Genomic DNA, 25,107 nt, shown 5'->3' on the forward strand with positions numbered 1-25,107 from the left:
AAAAAGCATTCGATGTGCCATTGAGCAAAGCACTTCACCCTAATCTGCTCCTGTGAGTCCCTCTGGATAAAAATCTGCTAAATGAATCTGCTAAATCTGTTGGATGTGCTAAATGACGAAGCTGTAACTATATCAGCCTAACAAACCAGGCAGAAGCACGCCAACGTTGAAATGTCAAAGTGCGGTGAACTTGTTGGTTCCGGTAGGTCGAACTTGTCCCACCTTGCTATCTTCAGATGAACACACTAAACTGTAAGTCTCTCTGGATAAGAGTGTCTGCTAACAGTCCTTTAGTGTGGGAGCCTGCTAACAGTCCTTTAGTGTGGGAGCCTGCTAACAGTCCTTTAGTGTGGGAGCCTGCTAACAGTCCTTTAGTGTGGGAGCCTGCTAACAGTCCTTTAGTGTGGGAGCCTGCTAACAGTCCTTTAGTGTGGGAGCCTGCTAACAGTCCTTTAGTGTGGGAGTCTGCTAACAGTCCTTTATTGTGGGAGCCTGCTAACAGTCCTTTAGTGTGGGAGCCTGCTAACAGTCCTTTAGTGTGGGAGCCTGCTAACAGTCCTTTAGTGTGGGAGCCTGCTAACAGTCCTTTAGTGTGGGAGCCTGCTAACAGTCCTTTAGTGTGGGAGTCTGCTAACAGTCCTTTAGTGTGGGAGCCTGCTAACAGTCCTTTAGTGTGGGAGCCTGCTAACAGTCCTTTAGTGTGGGAGTCTGCTAACAGTCCTTTAGTGTGGGAGCCTGCTAACAGTCCTTTAGTGTGGGAGCCTGCTAACAGTCCTTTAGTGTGGGAGCCTGCTAACAGTCCTTTAGTGTGGGAGCCTGCTAACAGTCCTTCAGTGTGGGAGCCTGCTAACAGTCCTTTAGTGTGGGAGCCTGCTAACAGTCCTTTAGTGTGGGAGCCGGCAGCAGCCAACCGTATGAAACAGATGAGGTTAGGTCCACACTCACCATTTCCAAAGGAAACTACTGGGACCAACATGCATGATAGTTACAGTATGACCTGCAATAGTCTCCACTGAATGAATCAGTGTGATTCTCACAGTTAGTGTTATAATGTCTATATAACAGTGTTATAATGTCTATATAACAGTGTAATGTCTATATAACAGTGTTATAATGTCTATATAACAGTGTTGTAATGTCTATATAACAGTGTTGTAATGTCTATATAACAGTGTTATAATGTCTATATAACAGTGTTGTAAGGTCTATATAACAGTGTTGTAAGGTCTATATAACAGTGTTATCAGGTCTATATAACAGTTAGTGCTGTTTTCGTGTCAGACTTGATTCAACTAATCAAGTCATCACCAAACCTTTGATTTGAATCAGGTGTGTGAGTGCTCCCCTTTGGGTTTCCAGAACCAGGATTGGGAGACACTGGTCTTAACACCCAGAGGTCTATTCATTCAAAACAAAAATGTAACAAACAGTTTGTAACGGAAAGCATTAACTTTGAACAAAAACATGCTTTTCAATAAAAATTAAAGTTTCTTTTGGACAAATTCATGTTGGTCCCTCCCCGTTTCCTTCAGTTTGCTTCTGCTGGTTTCCGTGTGGGTTTGAGGGGTCGTGAATACACCCCAGGTTTCCACTGACCCACCATGCTCATCATACTCAGATCATAGAAGGTGGCACAGACATGGGCTGGCTGCATGTGGTTTACCCACACGCTGTTCAGGTTCATTATATTGCCTAACTTTCTATTCTGGTTCAGAGGGGAAAGTGAAATCCAGGAAGTGAAATGCTGTGCTTTCTTCCTCCTTTGGTCCATTTGGAGTTGTTTTGGTTCTGCAAAGCCATAAAACCCTGTTTTATAGTGATGGTACTGATCTAATAGGCCTCCTATCTACTAGACCCACTGTCAGTCTGGGACTATTAACGTATGGTAATATAGTAACACTAACACAGCTACTATTACATTATTACTTTGTTATAAACTTGTATAAGCCTTCATCTAATCCTATTTTATCTGACCATAATAGCCTTTATTATAGGACATATGTTATTCTACCCATGTTATTCTACCCATGTTATTCTACCCATGTTATTAATGTTATTCTACCCATGTTATTCTACCCATGTTATTAATGCTAATCTACCCATGTTATTCTACCCATGTTATTCTACCCATGTTATTAATGCTATTCTACCCATGTTATTCTACCCATGTTATTATACCCATGTTATTAATGTTATTCTACCCATGTTATTCTACCCATGTTATTATGCCCATGTTATTCCACCGATGTTATTAAACACATGTTATTATACCCTTGTTATTCAACCCATGTTATTCATGTTATTCTACCCATGTTATTCTACCCATGTTATTCTACCCATGTTATTCTACCCATGTTATTCTACCCATGTTATTCTACCCATGTTATTCAACCCATGTTATTATACCCATGTTATTCTACCCATGTTATTCATGTTATTCTACCCATGTTATTCTACCCATGTTATTCTACCCATGTTATTATACCCATGTTATTCATGTTATTCTACCCATGTTATTATACCCTTGTTATTCAACCCATGTTATTCATGTTATTCTACCCATGTTATTCTACCCATGTTATTCTACCCATGTTATTATACCCATGTTATTCTACCCATGTTATTAAACACATGTTATTATACCCATGTTATTCAACCCATGTTATTCAACCCATGTTATTCTACCCATGACTGTACGTTTGTTTATTGTGTAACTCTGTGTTGTTTGTGTCGCACTGCTTTGCTTTATCTTGGCCAGGTCGCAGTTGTCAATGAGAACTTGTTCTCAACTGGTCTACCTGGTTAAACAAAGGTTCAATTAAAGTAAAAAAATAAAAATGATTGTTATCCGATGATAATAAGAAGAGATACATGCTTACCACAAACAAGTCTTACGAAATGTGAAACATCTTGCTATGTTTGATGAATGGGAATTCCAAGGAGACTAATTACTTCAGTGTGTTTTTCTTCCTGCAACTAATTCTGCATTTTTGAAAATGGACAACGAGAAGTCGTTGTTCTCCCTGCTAAATTTAGGCCTAGTTGAATGCCTGCCAGGGATGTTTCCCACTTACACAGTAGTCAACTAGCTAGCCACAACAGTCAACTAGCTAATCACAACAGTCAACTAGCTAGCCACAGCAGTCAACTAACTAGTCACACCAGTCAATTAGCAAGCCACAGCAGTCAGCTAGCTAGTCACACCAGTCAATTAGCTAGCCACAGCAGTCAACTAACTAGTCACACCAGTCAATTAGCTAGCCACAGCAGTCAGCTAGCTAGTCACACCAGTCATTTAGCTAGCCACAGCAGTCAGCTAGCTAGTCACACCAGTCAATTAGCTAGCCACAGCAGTCAACTAACTAGTCACACCAGTCAATTAGCTAGCCACAGCAGTCAACTAGCTAGTCACACCAGTCATTTAGCTAGCCACAGCAGTCAGCTAGCTAGTCACACCAGTCAATTAGCTAGCTACAGCAGTCAACTTGCTAGCTGTTTACCTTTCTACCACATTCACTCATTTGTTTGTAAACAACTAACAAGCTAGTTAGCTCTCTCATGTTCTTGTCAAACTGTCAACAGAGTAGCTATGAAGCAACAAGATATGCCAAACAACAGCCTAAAAACCACTTGAGGGCAAATAAATCAGATTTGACAGTTCAGACACAAGTCACATTGCCAGGAATCAGATTTGTATCTGACTTAAAACCACCTATGAAGGTGGCTTGAAATGTGACTAGAAATGTCCAATTCCATGTGCTTTTTGCTGTTCAGACTGCAGGAAAAACAGATTAGAATCAGATATGCAAAAAATGTGGATTTGAGTCATTTCAAACTGCCAATGGGAACAAGCCTTATATGTAAGTCGCTCTGAATAACAGCGTCTGATAAAGGATAAATGACCACAATGTAAAATTAGATGTGATCTTCACCAGACAGTCCACGGCCAGTAGAGAGCTCTTTCCATCAGTCTGCTAATAGAAAAAACATTGTCTGGCATCTTAATGCTTGTTGGAATTTTCAGTTCCTTATTCTGGGTTCCTTGCACCCGATCAAGTGAAATGAATCTATATTGAACACAAGTGATATGGAGCTATCAGCCTTGATAAATGTGTGGCAGAGTGATTCTGATAGGGAAAAGAACACAAGTGATATGGAGCTATCAGCCTTGATAAATGTGTGGCAGAGTGATTCTGATAGGGAAAACAACACAAGTGATATGAAGCTATCAGTCTTGATAAATGTGTGGCTGAGTGATTCTGATAGGGAAAAGAACACAAGTGATATGAAGCTATCCGTCTTGATAAATGTGTGGCTGAGTGATTCTGATAGGGAAAAGAACACAAGTGATATGAAGCTATCAGCCTTGATAAATGTGTGGCTGAGTGATTCTGATAGAAAAGAACACAAGTGATATGAAGCTATCAGCCTTGATGAATGTGTGGCAGAGTGATTCTGATAGAAAAGAACACAAGTGATATGGAGCTATCAGCCTTGATAAATGTGTGGCAGAGTGATTCTGATAGGGAAAACAACACAAGTGATATGAAGCTATCAGTCTTGATAAATGTGTGGCTGAGTGATTCTGATAGGGAAAAGAACACAAGTGATATGAAGCTATCAGCCTTGATAAATGTGTGGCTGAGTGATTCTGATAGGGAAAAGAACACAAGTGATATGAAGCTATCAGCCTTGATAAATGTGTGGCTGAGTGATTCTGATAGGGAAAAGAACACAAGTGATATGAAGCTATCAGCCTTGATGAATGTGTGGCTGAGTGATTCTGATAGGGAAAAGAACACAAGTGATATGAAGCTATCAGCCTTGATGAATGTGTGGCAGAGTGATTCTGATAGGGAAAAGAACACAAGTGATATGAAGCTATCAGCCTTGATGAATGTGTGGCAGAGTGATTCTGATAGGGAAAAGAACACAAGTGATATGAAGCTATCAGCCTTGATGAATGTGTGGCTGAGTGATTCTGATAGGGAAAAGAACACAAGTGATATGAAGCTATCCGTCTTGATAAATGTGTGGCTGAGTGATTCTGATAGGGAAAAGAACACAAGTGATATGAAGCTATCAGCCTTGATAAATGTGTGGCAGAGTGATTCTGATAGGGAAAAGAACACAAGTGATATGAAGCTATCAGCCTTGATAAATGTGTGGCAGAGTGATTCTGATAGGGAAAAGAACACAAGTGATATGGAGCTATCAGCCTTGATAAATGTGTGGCAGAGTGATTCTGATAGGGAAAAGAACACAAGTGATATGAAGCTATCAGCCTTGATAAATGTGTGGCAGAGTGATTCTGATAGAAAAGAACACAAGTGATATGGAGCTATCAGCCTTGATAAAGATGAGAAGAAACAAAGTAGCTTTATTTTCATGTCATCTGAACATAGTACAGGTTCCGATGGCGCCCGTTTCCGTTTATTAAACTGCAGGTGTTTACATTTGTTGGATGCCATGAAAAAGGAGACTCATACCAACTGTAAAATATGGTGGTGGATCTTTGATGTTATGGGACTATTTTGCTTGTTCTTTTTTTGTTTTTGTCCACAAAGTCAAAAACTCTGCCTTTTTCTTCCATTTATCTTCTGAGAAATTATATTTTTAAACCTAACCTTAACCCTAACCTCAACGGCATCATCAAATTTGCCAAGTACCAGGCCATTTCAGCCCAAAACCTTGTTGCCTCTCCAGGGGTCTGAAACTTGGCCACAAGTAGATCTTCCAGTAAGACAATAACCCCAAGCACTAATCAAAATCAGCAAAGAAATGGTTAATTGACCACGAAATGAACAGTTTGTAAAGGTCATCTCAGTCTCCAGACTTAAACCCCATTGAAAACCTGTGGTTTGAATTGAAGAGGGCAGTCCATCAGCGCAGACAAGAGATATCAAGGATCTGGAAAGACTTTGTTATAGAGGAATGGTCAAAGATCCTTCCTGATGTGTTCTTCATTCTCATAACCTAATGTAGCAGGTCTAAGATCCCTCCTGATGTGTCCTTCATTCTCATAACCTTATGTAGCAGGTCAAAGATCCCTCCTGATGTGTTCTTCATTCTCATAACCTAATGTAGCAGGTCTAAGATCCCTCCTGATGTGTCCTCCATTCTCATAACCTTATGTAGCAGGTCAAAGATCCCTCCTGATGTGTTCTTCATTCTCATAACCTAATGTAGCAGGTCTAAGATCCCTCCTGATGTGTCCTTCATTCTCATAACCTAATGTAGCAGGTCTAAGATCCCTCCTGATGTGTCCTTCATTCTCATAACCTAATGTAGCAGGTCAAAGATCCCTCCTGATGTGTTCTCCATTCTCATAACCTAACGTAGCAGGTCAAAGATCCCTCCTGATGTGTCCTTCATTCTCATAACCTAATGTAGCAGGTCTAAGATCCCTCCTGATGTGTCCTTCATTCTCATAACCTAATGTAGCAGGTCAAAGATCCCTCCTGATGTGTTCTTCATTCTCATAACCTAATGTAGCAGGTCTAAGATCCCTCCTGATGTGTCCTTCATTCTCATAACCTAATGTAGCAGGTCTAAGATCCCTCCTGATGTGTCCTTCATTCTCATAACCTAACGTAGCAGGTCAAAGATCCCTCCTGATGTGTTCTCCATTCTCATAACCTAACGTAGCAGGTCAAAGATCCCTCCTGATGTGTTCTCCATTCTCATAACCTAATGTAGCAGGTCTAAGATCCCTCCTGATGTGTCCTTCATTCTCATAACCTAATGTAGCAGGTCTAAGATCCCTCCTGATGTGTCCTTCATTCTCATAACCTAATGTAGCAGGTCTAAGATCCCTCCTGATGTGTTCTTCATTCTCATAACCTAATGTAGCAGGTCTAAGATCCCTTCTGATGTGTCCTTCATTCTCATAACCTAATGTAGCAGGTCTAAGATCCCTCCTGATGTGTCCTTCATTCTCATAACCTAATGTAGCAGGTCAAAGATCCCTCCTGATGTGTCCTTCATTCTCATAACCTAATGTAGCAGGTCTAAGATCCCTCCTGATGTGTTCTTCATTCTCATAACCTAATGTAGCAGGTCAAAGATCCCTCCTGATGTGTCCTTCATTCTCATAACCTAATGTAGCAGGTCTAAGATCCCTCCTGATGTGTCCTTCATTCTCATAACCTAATGTAGCAGGTCTAAGATCCCTCCTGATGTGTTCTTCATTCTCATAACCTAACGTAGCAGGTCTAAGATCCCTCCTGATGTGTCCTTCATTCTCATAACCTAACGTAGCAGGTCAAAGATCCCTCCTGATGTGTTCTCCATTCTCATAACCTAATGTAGCAGGTCTAAGATCCCTCCTGATGTGTCCTTCATTCTCATAACCTAATGTAGCAGGTCAAAGATCCCTCCTGATGTGTTCTTCATTCTCATAACCTAATGTAGCAGGTCTCAGATCCCTCCTGATGTGTCCTTCATTCTCATAACCTAATGTAGCAGGTCAAAGATCCCTCCTGATGTGTCCTTCATTCTCATAACCTAATGTAGCAGGTCTAAGATCCCTCCTGATGTGTCCTTCATTCTCATAACCTAATGTAGCAGGTCAAAGATCCCTCCTGATGTGTCCTTCATTCTCATAACCTAATGTTGGAGGCGTAAAAGAAGATCCTATAAAACATAGTAGAAAAAGACTCAGTAGCCATTTTCCTCTCAAGGTGAGGTATTGAAAACAGCAGTGACATTTTAACCCCGATCTTTTTGAGAGAGAAAAGAAACATGACTTATGAAACAAAATCACTTTCACTGAGCAATTGTATTCGTATAAAATATAATTTCCCCTTTTTCTGCATAAAATATAGCTCAGTGTTTGTATTATTGATCTTATACAGTCTTTTATTGTTCATCTTTATCAAGGTCCATAATTATGGACCTGTCTGTATGTCTACGAGAAATACAGTTTTTAAACGCTCTCCAATCTTGACCACTGAATCTCTACTTGTTCTACTCAGCGTTTACCATGTTTTGACTAGATCATTAAAATCCTCTTTACAATGTAACAAGACAGATTCTCAATATGGCATGTTTCATTTCAATAGAATCACTAGGCTAGAAATGAAGGGTAAAGTTAAAATAGTGAATATATATATAGACATTTTTATATCCTCCAAAAGACTGATCTTCATTTTGCATGAAGACGAGGGATTCCCCCACACTTCCTTTTTGCAGCAATATAAACCCAGAGACATCATTCAGTTTCAGTAGACACCAGCCGACCACAGCCAACGCAGACTCAAGATGCCTTTCAAGACACACTACCTGTTGGTGTCCCTGACTCTCTGCTGGTTCGTGGCTCTTCAAGGTGAGATATTGCATCTTTATCTATATATATATATATATATATATATATATATATATATATATATATATATATATATATATATATATATATATGAATCTGTTCAACTTGACTCTTGAACAATAAACAAACCAATCCAATTATCTATTTTTTTTTTTACAATTTAATTCCAATTATCACAATCAATCCACTGCAATGTTAAGTGTCTCAGAGTAGGGTCTGTATTCAATCCGTATGGCAGAAGTTGTGCGTTGCAGCGTGAGTGAAATTTAAAGGCAATGTTCCTGAGTGGAAACTGCATTCACGGTAAACGCTGCATGTCGGCTCAGTCAGATATTACCGTTACATTGTGATCACGCAATCACTGTCTTTTAACTGGTGTTTTTATTTATTTACTTACCTGTTGTTCACCTAATACCTTTTGGTATTAACGATTGTTCACCTAATACCTTTTGGTATTAACTATTGTTGACCTAATACCTTTTGGTATTAACTATTGTTCACCTAATACCTTTTGGTATTAACTATTGTTCACCTAATACCTTTTGGTATTAACTAGTGTTCACCTAATACCTTTTGGTATTAACTATTGTTCACCTAATACCCTTTGGTATTAACTATTGGTTAGAGCCTGTAAGTAAGCATTTTACTGTAAGGTCTACTACACCTGTTTTATTCAGCATTTCACTGTAAGGTCTACTACACCTGTTGTATTCAGCATTTCACTGTTAGGTCTACTACACCTGTTGTATTCGGCATTTCACTCTAAGGTCTACTACACCTGTTGTATTCAGCATTTCACTGTAATGTCTACTACACCTGTTGTATTCAGCATTTCACTGTAATGTCTACTACACCTGTTGTATTCAGCATGTCACTGTAAGGTCTACTACACCTGTTGTATTCAGCATTTCACTGTAAGGTCTACTACACCTGTTGTATTCAGCATTTCACTCTAAGGTCTACCACACCTGTTGTATTCAGCATTTCACTGTAATGTCTACTACACCTGTTGTATTCAGCATTTCACTGTAATGTCTACTACACCTGTTGTATTCAGCATGTCACTGTAAGGTCTACTACACCTGTTTTATTCAGCATTTCACTGTAAGGTCTACTACACCTGTTGTATTCAGCATGTCACTGTAAGGTCTACTACACCTGTTGTATTCAGCATTTCACTGTTAGGTCTACTACACCTGTTGTATTCAGCATTTCACTCTAAGGTCTACTACACCTGTTGTATTCGGCGCACGTGACAAATAAACTTTGATTTGATTTAATCTGTAACATTTCAGCGATGATACAGACTGAATAGAGCCCTAAGAGTGCTGATCTAGAATCAGTTTTGTCTTTGTAACATTCACATGTTTCAAAGTGCAACTTCAAGTGATGATAAAAAGGTGTTAACCCTATCCCTTAAACCTTAACCTTTAACCCCAAATTTAACCCCAAATTCTACTATATTGTTATTGTATGTCATTTTCCCGGTCTTCATCCCTGCAGCATTCCCCATGAACGGCTGTGCTGCATGTCAGAAGTGTCGCTGCATCCGGACGTCCTCTGCTTTCATCTCTCCAAGGCTGTTCCACAGGATAGAGATCCTACCTCCAGGTGCCCACTGTCGTCAAACAGAGATCATGTGAGTCAACTAACACCACCTAGCAACCAGTCAAGATGATCACAGCATGCCTAATACATTATCCCAGTATGTGTAATACATTATCACAATATACCTAATACATTATCCCAGTATACCTAATACATTATCACAGTATACCTAATACATTATCCCAGTATGCATAATACATTATCACAGTATGCATAATACATTATTACAGTATACCTAATACATTATCACAGTATGCATAATACATTATCCCAGTATACCAAATACATTATCCCAGTATACCTAATACATTATCCCAGTATGCATAATACATTATCCCAGTATACCTAATACATTATCCCAGTATACCTAATACATTATCACAGTATACCTAATACATTATCACAGTATACCTAATACATTATCCCAGTATGCATAATACATTATCACAGTATGCATAATACATTATTACAGTATACCTAATACATTATCACAGTATGCATAATACATTATCACAGTATGCATAATACATTGTCACAGTATACCTAATACATTATCACAGAATGCGTAATACATTATCCCAGTATGCATAATACATGATCACAGTATGCATAATACATTATCACAGTATACCAAATACATTATCACAGTATACCTAATACATTATCACAGTATACCTAATACATTATCACAGTATACCTAATACATTATCACAGTATGCATAATACATTGTCCCAGTATGCATAATACATTGTCACAGTATACCTAATACATTATCACAGAATGCGTAATACGTTGTCACAGTTTGCCTAATACATTATCACATCATATTGGCTACACTCTAAGAAAAAAAGGTGCTATCTAAAACCCAAAAGGTTTCTTCAGCTGTCCCCATAGGAGAACCCTTTGAATAAATCCCTTCTTGCTTCCAGGTAGAACCCTTTTGAGTTCCATGCAGAACCCTTTCCACAGAGGGTTCTACTTGGAACTCAAAAGGGTTCTCCATGGAACTCAAAAGGGTTCTCCCTGGAACCAAACAGGGTTCTCCTATGGGGACAGTTGAACAACCCTTTTGGACCCCTTTTTCTAGGTGTGTATATGCCTGTCCTGACAATATTGTTATTCTCAGACAATATTATATTTCACAACTCGAGCTTTGATTAAAAAACAGATCAGTTGGTGGAGCACCTGCGAGGCACAGCTGAGCAGAAATTGAAATAATTGACTTTTATTTTACTGGACTGATGGTATCTGCATCTGTCATGGTGCTTTCAAGACAACTGGGAACTCTGGGAGATAAACTAGGTCAAATCATGAAGTCAACGAACTTCAGGTTGGAAAGTTGGAGATCTAGAAAGATGCCCCAGTTTCCGACTTGGATTTTCAAGTCAGGTGACCATTCAAAACGTTTTTCATAATCGGGTCTCGTTTTTTTTCAGTTTCCAGTTGTCTTAAACACGCTGAAGTCGGAAGTCTGAGATTTCAGAGTTCCCAGTAGTTTTGAACTCCGCATTAGTCTCAGCGGAGGGAGGGAGAGAACAGCAGAAAGTCCACCTCACACGGTCCTGCTCTCTCCTTCCTTTCCCCCGGTGAGACTGACCAGAGAGAGGTGAGACTGACCAGAGAGAGATGAGACTGACCAGAGAGAGGTGAGACTGACCAGAGAGAGATGAGACTGACCAGAGAGAGGTGAGACTGACCAGAGAGAGATGAGACTGACCAGAGAGAGGTGAGACTGACCAGAGAGAGGTGAGACTGACCAGAGAGAGGTGAGACTGACCAGAGAGAGGTGAGACTGACCAGAGAGGTGAGACTGACCAGAGAGACTGACCAGAGAGAGGTGAGACTGACCAGAGAGAGGTGAGACTGACCAGAGAGAGGGGACAACATCTTCTACCTGATGGCTAAAGTCGAGTCACACCACATCTGCTTTCAGACACAAATTCATGTTGTTCCTCTGACCAGAGAAAGTATAATATCCCTCCCTATTAAAATAGACAGGACGAGATGCTAATAATAATAGAAGCACAGCGCTGTCGATACACTTGGCTACTCATTCATTACAGTGTGAGTGGAAGTAGAGAGAAACATGTTTTATATTATGTAATAGTGTTGAATCAAAACAGTGACAGAGCAGAATGAAAACTTAAACATGAACTCACTCATAAAAAACAGCAGCTGTATTCTTTGAACATTTCTCTCTGGTCATGGTTTTAAAAGTTATGAAATCTTACATAGGCTGGCATCAAACTTTGCTTGGGGGTCGTGGAAGCTGTCGGCACAGTGATTTGAGCTGTACGATTGGCCATCGCAGTTTGGCTCACTCGATTTATCCACAGATCTTCCTGTCTGCCGGTTTGGCGGAGTTTGTCTTTCCTGACCAATTAAATGGTTTAAAATGGGAACAGTTTGTGTACCCGGTGCACAAGGCTTCTGAAGTGCACCTGTCGGTAACAGCGCAACACGAATTTTAAAAAGAAGAACCGCAATCCTTTTTCATATGATTTTTCAGAAATGTTTGGTGATCGACTAGCAATGCCTTGAAGTCGATCGCGATCGATTGGTTGGTAACCACTGGCCCAGTGGAATCTCCATGCTTTGTTGTTGTTGTTGTTCAGGCTTCATCTGTGTCTTGGAAACCGCACCTGAAACCCATGGTGGCTGTCATTGTCTTCACACATAGATCATGTGAGTCAGCCAGCGAGGTCTTGAACGAAGCGCTAAACTGTGGTTTTCTAATGCATAGGGGGAAGAAGCGTGGGGGATAGGTCGTGGTGGAGGGGAAATTAATTAGTCAGTATCGCCGCTTTACTGCATGCTATGCAAACCAGTTATTAGTCACTGATGATGAGTTCAATGTTCCTATTAGTAACCAAGGCTAAGACGTTGTAATAAATGTGGGCATTTGCAGTGGTAGCCTATAGCAATTCCCCTCGAAACTCAGTATGTGGCAGGGACTCCAGACAATCACAGATTACAAATATATTTTTCTAGTCAAGGCCATCCTATTCAACTATTGCTGTACATATACTAGTATATGCTACCTCCTCTACAGATGTACTATATATTCTATCCACATACTGTCCACAATGACTCTACATTCAATCACACATGTAAACATATACATACAGTGTATTCAGAAAGTATTCAGACCCTTGGCTTTTTCCACATTTTATTATGTTTACAGCCTTTTTCTAAAATGGATTAAATAAAAAATTGTCCTCATCAATTTACACACAATACTCCATAATAACAAAGCGAAAACAGGTTTTTAGACATTTTAGCAAATGAATTAAATATAAAAAACAGAAACACCTTATTTACATAAGTATTCAGACACTTTGCTATGAGACTCTACATTGAGTTTAGATGCATCCTGTTTCCATTGATCATCCTTGAGATGTTTCTCCAACTTGATTGGAGTCCACCTGTGGTAAATTCAATTGATTAGACATGATTTGGAACATCTCACAGCTGTCTACATAAAGGTCCTACAGTTGTCAGTGCCTGTCAGAGCAAAAACCAAGCCATGAGGTCGAAGGAATGCCAAGAGTGTGAAAAGCTTTCAAGGCAAGGGGTGGCTACTTTGAACAATCTCAAATATAAAATATATTTTGATTTGTTTAACACTTTTTGGGTTACTACATGATTCTATATGTGTTATTTCATAGTTTTGATGTCTTCACTATTATTCTAGAAAATAGTACAAATAAAGAAAAACCCTGAAATGAGGAGGTGTGTCCACACCTTTGACTGGTACTGTATCTCTACATACATTTACATATACAGGACTCTGACTTTGCTCGTCCTAATACTTAGAGATTTCTTTATTCCGTTATTTTACTCAGATTTGTGTGTATTGTTAGATATTACTGCACTGTTGGAGCTGGGAACACAACCATTTCACTACAGCCATAATAACATCTGATAAATATGTGTACGTTCATATTGACGTTTTCTGATAGGTTAAATTCTGCAGTGTATGATATGTAACCATGGTGACGCTGTAATATATATCCCTCCCTTCATTCATCAGCGTTACCAAGAAGGACAAAGCCACCGTCTGTGTGACTCCAGATGCACGATGGATCAACAAAGTCATTGTCAAGTTACAAAGGTAAATACAACCCACACACACACACACACACACACACACACACACACACACACACACACACACACACACACACACACACACACACACACACACACACACTTCTGTTGACTTTAACACAGACCATCTCTTTCTACAGTACCAACAAGAAGAAGAGAAGTGCAGAACTTCCCCATCTCAACCACCATTGAGTGAATTGGAACAGGAATGTATCAAGTTGGAGCTAAATGGACGTGACACCAATGTGATGCCAATGTGATACCAATGTGATACCGATGTGATGCCAATGTGATACCAATGTGATACCAATGTGATACCAATGGATTCTATTCAAATATGATTCTAATACAAAGTGAATTAGTTTATCTTAAATGATTTCAGTATGTATTGAATGTGATTATTTCATGTTTTTTTGTCATGTATTGGGTCTACCCTCGAAAAATAAACACAACCTATACAAAATGTACAAAACATGAGCATTTTATTGCCTGAGGAGGAGGAAGGGTGAAATGCACATGTTTACCATCTTGTTGATGTGACATCATTATCCCATAAAGTCAGCACGTCCTCTGATGGGTTGACATAATACTCCACTCCCAGCAGGGGCGGGACTGGGGTGGGACCGGGGCGGGACTGGGGTGGGACCGGGGCGGGACTGGGGTGGGACCGGGGCGGGACTGGGGCGGGGCCAGGACGGGACTGGGGCGGCCGTAGTTTGCCTGCTCTTTGGGGAGCATACAGTGCCTTGCGAAAGTATTTAGGTCAACATTGGATCATTCAGAGATCCTCACTGAACTTCTGGAGAGAGTTTGCTGCACTGAAAGTAAAGGGGATGAATAATTTTGCACGCCCAATCTTTCAATTTTTAATTTGTTAAAAAAGTTTGAAATATCCAATAAATGTCGTTCCACTTCATGATTGTGTCCCACTTGTTGTTGATTCTTCACAAAAAAATACAGTTCTATATCTTTATGTTTGAAGCCTGAAATGTGGCAAAAGGTCGCAAAGTTCAAGGGGGCCGAATACTTTCGCAAGGCACTGTAGGTCCTTTTCAAACTTCCTGGTGGTAGTTAAGGCCTTGTGTCTTACCCACAGAGATGGAGGAATGAAGATGGCTATACCCTGGTTTTACCATGGACATTGCCATTGAGGACTTCCACCATTTTAAAGTAGTCAACTGGGAGGGAATTCCTATGGTTTGAACAGAGCATTGTCTTTTTCTTCATATTGGGTTGAGGATGGTGATTAAACGCCATATCACCGCCATCTAGTGGCCACAATAAATAAAGGACAAGATGTTGTTCTGGACTCCAGCACTCCACCTCACAATGGTAACATGGCAATAAACGGACTTTGGGACAATATATTTCATCAGTCAAAATGGTGGTAACAACAATAGACCGAATATGAAAATGAATGTCGTTTTAATGTTATTAAAAGTTAAAATGACGACATTATAAACGAAAACATTGTAACTTGATGAGTTTTCATAATATGTACATGATGTTTACATACTGTGCGTTGTGTTGAAAATATCCCGATCAAAGATAATGTCTTTGTAAAGATGAACAGTGAATGTAGTTGTCTAAACTAGATCAGAGTCTAATCCATACCTTGCCTCGTAACTAGATACGCCCCAAAGAACTTGCCATAAAGACAGAAACGCCCCTTTTTGACCCGAGAGTATAAAACATGCGAGTTAAGAATTTACATATCAGACTAAATTGACCACGTGCTGCAGCCAAGGTCCATGACTAGTCGTGACCCCAGAATGCAACACGAGGTTGAAGAAGACAAATGAACCTTTTAACAATCAATGCTACGGTCGAGTAGCTGTATCTAAGAAGGTGAATTATTAATTTTTTTTACTAGGCAATTCAGTTAAGAACAAATTCTTATTTTCAATGACGGCCTAGGAACAGTGGGTTAACTGCCTGTTCAGGGGCAGAACGACAGATTTGTACCTTGTCAGCTCGGGGATTCAAACTTGCAACCTTTCGGTTACTAGTCCAACGCTCTAACCACTAGGCTACCCTGCCGCCTCTACACTCTAACCACTAGGCTACCCTGCCGCCTCTACACTCTAACCAATAGGCTACCCTGCCGCCTCTACACTCTAACCACTAGGCTACCCTGCCGCCTCTACACTCTAACCACTAGGCTACCCTGCCACCTCTACACTCTAACCACTAGGCTACCCTGCCGCCTCTACACTCTAACCACTAGGCTACCCTGCCGCCCCTACACTCTAACCACTAGGCTACCCTGCCGCCTCTACACTCTAACCACTAGGCTACCCTGCCGCCCCAGAATTCAAGAAGGACCACCCGGTTCTGTGCTTTCATTCCCACGCTGGAACTATCTACACGGCTGATTAGCCGCCCTCAGAAGACCCCTCTTCCAGAACAAGAGCAAGGAAACAGACAACTAGAAAAGAGGACATTGTAACAGCTGGTGGACAATCAGAGACTTACACTCGCAAACAAAGTAGATGACCAGCCAGAGAAGGGGGTGTCGGCCGAACATCTCTCACTAAGCGGAGCTCGGCCCACGAAGCCCTGGGCCCAACAGAGGTACCCAACAGAGATACCAAACGAAGACCTTTAACAAGTAATTACATCATTATAATTTTTACCCATAAGGCAGTGCGGGGCAAAGTGTTAGGGCTAAACTAAGCATAGCTTACAAAATGTACCCAACAATGCTCTAGTGCTCTCTCTCAATCCCCATCTTATGTAACACGTGTCATATTGTGTTGGTCCGCTAGGGACCTGTTTCATCGTACTAAGTTATAATCAATAGCCTAGACTGTGTGTTTGAGTATGTGTATCTTATATTATCATTTAGCTTGTTAGTAAAAAAAATAATCAACTCAATTGGTGTGGTACGGATTGATTTAGTGGGACTCGGGTTTGCGCAGATTTATGAATTATGCGACGTTCAGGATGAGACTGTAGAGGAAATTGATTATTTAGCGACTGCTGTAAAATCGATATTCTGATATTCTTTGAGTTAATTTGGGAAACGAAAATTCATTTAAAAAACTTTTCCCATGGTGCCCCAGGTTACTGAGTTAATGATTACCCGATTCATTTAAATCACGTAATTATAAACACAGTTAATATTCGATAAACAACAGTGGTCGTATTAGTGATACCAACGTCACGACACTACATGTTAGCCTAGAAGCTGAACACTAATGGTTCCATCCTGATAACTGGTTTCCAATACTATCTGAAATCATTTCAAACACTTGATCTGGGCTTGATTGAGCTTTCCTGGCACAGTGGGACTAAGAGACTCTGCCCACCTGACACTCCAGGCAAGCTAAAGCCAACACTGAAGGATTTGAACTCAAGTGGATGGATAGGAAGTAAGGAATGATGGATGGATGGATAGAAGGATGGATGGATGGATGGATAGAAGGATGGAAGGATGGATGGATGGAAGGATGGATAGAAGGATGGAAGGATGGATGGATGGATGGACGGATGGATAGAAAAAAAGGATAAAAAGATGGATAGAAGGATGGATGGATAGAAGGATGGATAGAAGGACGGATGGATAGAAGGATGGAAGGATGGATGGAAGGATGGATGGATGGAAGGATAGAAGGATGGATGGATAGAAGGATGGATGGATGGATAGAAGGATGGAAGGATGGATGGATGGATAGAAGGATGGATGGATAGAAGGATGGATGGATGGATAGAAGGATGGATGGATGGATAGAAGGATGGATGGATGGATAGAAGGATGGAAGGATGGATGGATGGATGGATAGAAGGATGGATGGATGGATAGAAGGATGGGTGGATGGATAGAAGGATGGATAGAAGGATGGAAGGGTGGATGGAAGGATGGATAGAAGGATGGATGGATGGATTGATAGAAGGATGGATGGATGGATAGATGGATAGAAGGATGGATGGATGGATAGAAGGATGGATGGATGGATGGATAGATTGATAGAAGGATGGATGGATAGAAGGATGGATAGATTGATAGAAGGATGGATGGATAGAAGGATGGATGGATGGATAGAAGGATGGATGGATGGATAGAAGGATGGATGGATGGATAGAAGGATGGATGGATGGATAGAAGGATGGAAGGATGGATGGATGGATGGATAGAAGGATGGGTGGATGGATAGAAGGATGGATAGAAGGATGGAAGGGTGGATGGATGGATAAAAGGATGGATGGATGGATGGATAGAAGGATGGGTGGATGGAAGGATGGATAGAAGGATGGATGGATGGATTGATAGAAGGATGGATGGATGGATGGATAGAAGGATGGATGGATGGATAGAAGGATGGATGGATGGATAGAAGGATGGATAGAAGGATGGAAGGATGGATGGATGGATAGAAGGATGGATGGATAGAAGGATGGGTGGATGGATAGAAGGATGGATAGAAGGATGGAAGGGTGGATGGATGGATAAAAGGATGGATAGAAGGATGGGTGGATGGAAGGATGGATAGAAGGATGGATGGATGGATTGATAGAAGGATGGATGGATGGATGGATAGAAGGATGGATGGATGGATAGAAGGATGGATGGATAAAAGGATGGATGGATGGATAGAAGGATGGATGGATGGATAGAAGGATGGATGGATGGATAGAAGGATGGAAGGATGGATGGATGGATAGAAGGATGGATGGATGGAAGGATGGATAGAAGGATGGATGGATGGATAGAAGGATGGATGGATGGATAGAAGGATGGATGGATAGATGGATGGATAGAAGGATGGATGGATGGAAGGATGGATAGAAGAATGGATAGAAGGCTGGATGGATAGAAGGATGGATGGATGGATAGAAGGATGGATGGATAGAAGGATGGATGGATGGATAGAAGGATGGAAGGATGGATGGATGGATGGATGGATAGAAGGATGGATGGAATTAGAGATAGTATCCTGTACAAACTAGATATGTTATCAAATGTAATTTGTTACATGCGCTGAATACAACAAGTGTAGACCTTATTGTGAAATGCTTTACTTACAAATCCTTAACCAACAATGCAGTTCAAGAAGAGTAAAACAATAATCATAATAAAAAGCAACACAGTAACGAGGCTATATACAGGGGGTACCGATACAGAGTCAATGTGGAGGCTATATACAGGGGGTACCGGTACAGAGTCAATGTGGAGGCTATATACAGGGGGTACCGGTACAGAGTCAATGTGGAGGCTATACACAGGGGGTACCGGTACCGAGTCAATGTGGAGGCTATATACAGGGGGTACCGGTACCGAATCAATGTGGAGGCTATATACAGGGGGTACCGGTACAGAGTCAATGTGGAGGCTATATACAGGGGGTACCGGTACAGAGTCAACGTGGAGGCTATATACAGGGTGTTACGGTACAGAGTCAATGTGGAGGCTATATACAGGGGGTACCGGTACCGCTAACTGATGAACAGAAGAGGTAGCCCTGGATCCTACCTCAATAAGGGACTAACACTGATGAACAGAAGAGGTAGCCCTGGATCCTACCTCAATAAGGGGCTAACACTGATGAACAGAAGAGGTAGCCCTGGATCCTACCTCAATAAGGGGCTAACTGATGAACAGAAGAGGTAGCCCTGGATCCTACCTCAATAAGGGGCTAACTGATGAACAGAAGAGTTAGCCCTGGATCCTACCTCAATAAGGGGCTAACACTGATTAACAGAATAGGTAGCCCTGGATCCTACCTCAATAAGGGGCTAACACTGATGAACAGAAGAGGTAGCCCTGGATCCTACCTCAATAAGGGGCTAACTGATGAACAGAAGAGGTAGCCCTGGATACTACCTCAATAAGGGGCTAACTGATGAACAGAAGAGGTAGCCCTGGATCCTACCTCAATAAGGGGCTAACTGATGAACAGAAGAGGTAGCCCTGGATCCTACCTCAATAAGGGGCTAACACTGATGAACAGAAGAGGTAGCCCTGGATCCTACCTCAATAAGGTGCTAACTGATGAACAGAAGAGGTAGCCCTGGATCCTACCTCAATAAGGGGCTAACTGATGAACAGAAGAGGTAGCCCTGGATCCTACCTCAATAAGGGGCTAACACTGATGAACAGAAGAGGTAGCCCTGGATCCTACCTCAATAAGGGGCTAACACTGATGAACAGAAGAGGTAGCCCTGGATCCTACCTCAATAAGGGGCTAACTGATGAACAGAAGAGGTAGCCCTGGATCCTACCTCAATAAGGTGCTAACTGATGAACAGAAGAGGTAGCCCTGTATCCTACCTCAATAAGGGGCTAACTGATGAACAGAAGAGGTAGCCCTGGATCCTACCTCAATAAGGGGCTAACACTGATGAACAGAAGAGGTAGCCCTGGATCCTACCTCAATAAGGGGCTAACTGATGAACAGAAGAGGTAGCCCTGGATCCTACCTCAATAAGGTGCTAACTGATGAACAGAAGAGGTAGCCCTGGATCCTACCTCAATAAGGGGCTAACACTGATGAACAGAAGAGGTAGCCCTGGATCCTACCTCAATAAGGGGCTAACACTGATGAACAGAAGAGGTAGCCCTGGATCCTACCTCAATAAGGGGCTAACTGATGAACAGAAGAGGTAGCCCTGGATCCTACCTCAATAAGGGGCTAACTGATGAACAGAAGAGGTAGCCCTGGATCCTACCTCAATAAGGGGCTAACTGATGAACAGAAGAGGTAGCCCTGGATCCTACCTCAATAAGGGGCTAACTGATGAACAGAAGAGGTAGCCCTGGATCCTACCTCAATAAGGGGCTAACACTGATGAACAGAAGAGGTAGCCCTGGATCCTACCTCAATAAGGGGCTAACTGATGAACAGAAGAGGTAGCCCTGGATCCTACCTCAATAAGGTGCAATACATTATTTTTTGTTATTATTATTACTTATTTTTTAAATCAGATAATTTTCATTGGGTCAGGAGCACACACACACACATACACACACACACACACACACACACACACACACCCCACTCAAACAGACGAGGGAAAAATCAATACATAGTGTCAACTTACATAGCAGAATGAGAAGCTGAGAGCAAATTATGTTAATACTGAAGCTGTGTTTGAGATACAATAGTAATGCTGGGATCCTGTTCACTGATTGACCCTTATAGGCTTCCATAGACACATGTTAAGAGATGACAACATTTCACATTTTGCAAAAAAAAAAAAAAAAAACTCATCTTACCGTACTTAACTCCAAAATAGAGCAGTAGTGAAAAGTCCCAATCACCACCGTCATTTTGGAGAAGGAAGAAGAAGTCCTGTTTGGGTGTATGATGAAACGATGGCAACTTTAACATGATCATCAAACGCAATTCAGTAGAACTCTGGATGTCATAACGTGTCTTGAGGAGTGGATTTCTCAACTAGAGAGAAACCCAGATGGCGGCTGTCATCGTACTGTTATTAGATTATGGCAAAAAGCTTTTCTAACTCTCAGCCAGCCCACCCAGACAGGACCCACCCAGACCGGGCCCACCCAGACCGGGCCCACCCAGACAGGACCCACCCAGACCGGGCCCACCCAGACCGGGCCCACCCAGACCGGGCCCACCCAGACAGGACCCACCCAGACCGGGCCCACCCAGACAGGACCCACCCAGACAGGACCCACCCAGACAGGGCCCACCCAGACCGGGCCCACCCAGACCGGGCCCACCCAGACAGGACCCACCCAGACCGGGCCCACCCAGACCGGGCCCACCCAGACCGGGCCCACCCAGACCGGGCCCACCATCAGACATCAGACCAGGATGACCTGAACTTGGGGCTACCTCCCAAATGGAAACCTATTTCCTATATCGCATTGGGTCCTGGGAACAGGGAGCCATAGACCCTGGTCTAAAGTAGTGCACTATATAGGGAACAGGGTGCCATAGACCCTGGTCAAAAGTAGTGCACTATATAGGGAACAGGGTGCCATAGACCCTGGTCAAAAGTAGTGCACTATATAGGGAACAGGGTGCCATAGACCCTGGTCAAAAGTATTGCACTATATAGGGAACAGGGTGCCATAGACCCTGGTCAAAAGTAGTGCACTATATAGGGAACAGGGTGCCATAGACCCTGGTCAAAAGTAGTGCACTATATAGGGAACAGGGTGCCATAGACCCTGGTCAAAAGTAGTGCACTATATAGGGAACAGGGTGCCATAGACCCTGGTCAAAAGTAGTGCACTATATAGGAAACAGGGTGCCATAGGGCTCTGGTCTAAAGTAGTGCACTATATAGGAAACAGGGTGCCATAGACCCTGGTCAAATGTAGTGCACTATATAGGAAACAGAGTGCCATAGGGCTCTGGTCTAAAGTAGTGCACTATATAGGGAACAGGGTGCCATAGACCCTGGTCAAAAGTAGTGCACTATATAGGGAACAGGGTGCCATAGACCCTGGTCAAAAGTAGTGCACTATATAGGGAACAGGGTGCCATAGACCCTGGTCAAAAGTAGTGCACTATATAGGGAACAGGGTGCCATAGACCCTGGTCAAAAGTAGTGCACTATATAGGGAACAGGGTGCCATAGACCCTGGTCAAAAGTAGTGCACTATATAGGGAACAGGGTGCCATAGACCCTGGTCAAAAGTAGTGCACTATATAGGGAACAGGGAGCCATAGACCCTGGTCAAAAGTAGTGCACTATATAGGGAACAGGGAGCCATAGACCCTGGTCAAAAGTAGTGCACTACATAGGGAACAGGGACCCATAGACCCTGGTCAAAAGTAGTGCACTATATAGGGAACAGGGAGCCATAGACCCTGGTCAAAAGTAGTGCACTATATAGGGAACAGGGAGCCATAGACCCTGGTCAAAAGTAGTGCACTATATAGGGAACAGGGAGCCATAGACCCTGGTCAAAAGTAGTGCACTATATAGGGAACAGGGAGCCATAGACCCTGGTCAAAAGTAGTGCACTATATAGGGAACAGGGTGCCATAGACCCTGGTCAAAAGTAGTGCACTATATAGGGAACAGGGTGCCATAGGGCTCTGGTCTAAAGTAGTGCACTATATAGGGAACAGGGTGCCATAGACCCTGGTCAAAAGTAGTGCACTATATAGGGAACAGGGTGCCATAGACCCTGGTCAAAAGTAGTGCACTATATAGGGAACAGGGTGCCATAGACCCTGGTCAAAAGTAGTGCACTATATAGGGAACAGGGTGCCATAGACCCTGGTCAAAAGTAGTGCACTATATAGGGAACAGGGAGCCATAGACCCTGGTCAAAAGTAGTGCACTATATAGGGAACAGGGAGCCATAGACCCTGGTCAAAAGTAGTGCACTATATAGGGAACAGGGAGCCATAGACCCTGGTCAAAAGTAGTGCACTATATAGGGAACAGGGAGCCATAGACCCTGGTCAAAAGTAGTGCACTATATAGGGAACAGGGAGCCATAGACCCTGGTCAAAAGTAGTGCACTATATAGGGAACAGGGAGCCATAGATCCTGGTCAAAAGTAGTGCACTATATAGGGAACAGGGAGCCATAGACCCTGGTCAAAAGTAGTGCACTATATAGGGAACAGGGTGCCATAGACCCTGGTCAAAAGTAGTGCACTATATAGGGAACAGGGTGCCATAGGGCTCTGGTCTAAAGTAGTGCACTATATAGGGAACAGGGTGCCATAGACCCTGGTCAAAAGTAGTGCACTATATAGGGAACAGGGTGCCATAGACCCTGGTCAAAAGTAGTGCACTATATAGGAAACAGGGTGCCATAGGGCTCTGGTCTAAAGTAGTGCACTATATAGGGAACAGGGTGCCATAGACCCTGGTCAAAAGTAGTGCACTATATAGGGAACAGGGTGCCATAGACCCTGGTCAAAAGTAGTGCACTATATAGGGAACAGGGTGCCATAGACCCTGGTCAAAAGTAGTGCACTATATAGGGAACAGGGTGCCATAGACCCTGGTCAAAAGTAGTGCACTATATAGGAAACAGGGTGCCATAGGGTTCTGGTCTAAAGTAGTGCACTATATAGGGAACAGGGTGCCATAGACCCTGGTCAAAAGTAGTGCACTATATAGGAAACAGAGTGCCATAGGGCTCTGGTCTAAAGTAGTGCACTATATAGGGAACAGGGTGCCATAGACCCTGGTCAAAAGTAGTGCACTATATAGGGAACAGGGTGCCATAGACCCTGGTCAAAAGTAGTGCACTATATAGGGAACAGGGTGCCATAGACCCTGGTCAAAAGTAGTGCACTATATAGGGAACAGGGTGCCATAGACCCTGGTCAAAAGTAGTGCACTATATAGGGAACAGGGAGCCATAGATCCTGGTCAAAAGTAGTGCACTATATAGGGAACAGGGAGCCATAGACCCTGGTCAAAAGTAGTGCACTATATAGGGAACAGGGTGCCATAGACCCTGGTCAAAAGTAGTGCACTATATAGGGAACAGGGTGCCATAGGGCTCTGGTCTAAAGTAGTGCACTATATAGGGAACAGGGTGCCATAGACCCTGGTCAAAAGTAGTGCACTATATAGGGAACAGGGTGCCATAGACCCTGGTCAAAAGTAGTGCACTATATAGGAAACAGGGTGCCATAGGGCTCTGGTCTAAAGTAGTGCACTATATAGGGAACAGGGTGCCATAGACCCTGGTCAAAAGTAGTGCACTATATAGGGAACAGGGTGCCATAGACCCTGGTCAAAAGTAGTGCACTATATAGGGAACAGGGTGCCATAGACCCTGGTCAAAAGTAGTGCACTATATAGGGAACAGGGTGCCATAGACCCTGGTCAAAAGTAGTGCACTATATAGGAAACAGGGTGCCATAGGGTTCTGGTCTAAAGTAGTGCACTATATAGGGAACAGGGTGCCATAGACCCTGGTCAAAAGTAGTGCACTATATAGGAAACAGAGTGCCATAGGGCTCTGGTCTAAAGTAGTGCACTATATAGGGAACAGGGTGCCATAGACCCTGGTCAAAAGTAGTGCACTATATAGGGAACAGGGTGCCATAGACCCTGGTCAAAAGTAGTGCACTATATAGGGAACAGGGTGCCATAGACCCTGGTCAAAA

At 42.4% G+C, this 25,107-nt stretch overlaps 1 protein-coding gene across 1 annotated transcript; it reads left to right on the forward strand.

Moving 5' to 3' along the window:
- The first annotated feature begins 8,241 nt into the window (after nt 1-8,241).
- Nucleotides 8,242-14,616, forward strand: LOC135544960 (C-X-C motif chemokine 13-like). The gene is made up of 4 exons (XM_064972671.1): nt 8,242-8,326; nt 9,830-9,965; nt 13,969-14,049; nt 14,186-14,616. Exons 1-4 carry the CDS (start codon nt 8,263-8,265, stop codon nt 14,235-14,237), a joined length of 333 nt encoding a protein of 110 aa, XP_064828743.1. The 5' UTR covers nt 8,242-8,262; the 3' UTR covers nt 14,238-14,616.
- Nucleotides 14,617-25,107: the final 10,491 nt, after the last annotated feature.

Source organism: Oncorhynchus masou, chromosome 1, assembly GCF_036934945.1.
Source record: "Oncorhynchus masou masou isolate Uvic2021 chromosome 1, UVic_Omas_1.1, whole genome shotgun sequence".
Lineage (NCBI taxonomy): Eukaryota > Metazoa > Chordata > Actinopteri > Salmoniformes > Salmonidae > Oncorhynchus > Oncorhynchus masou.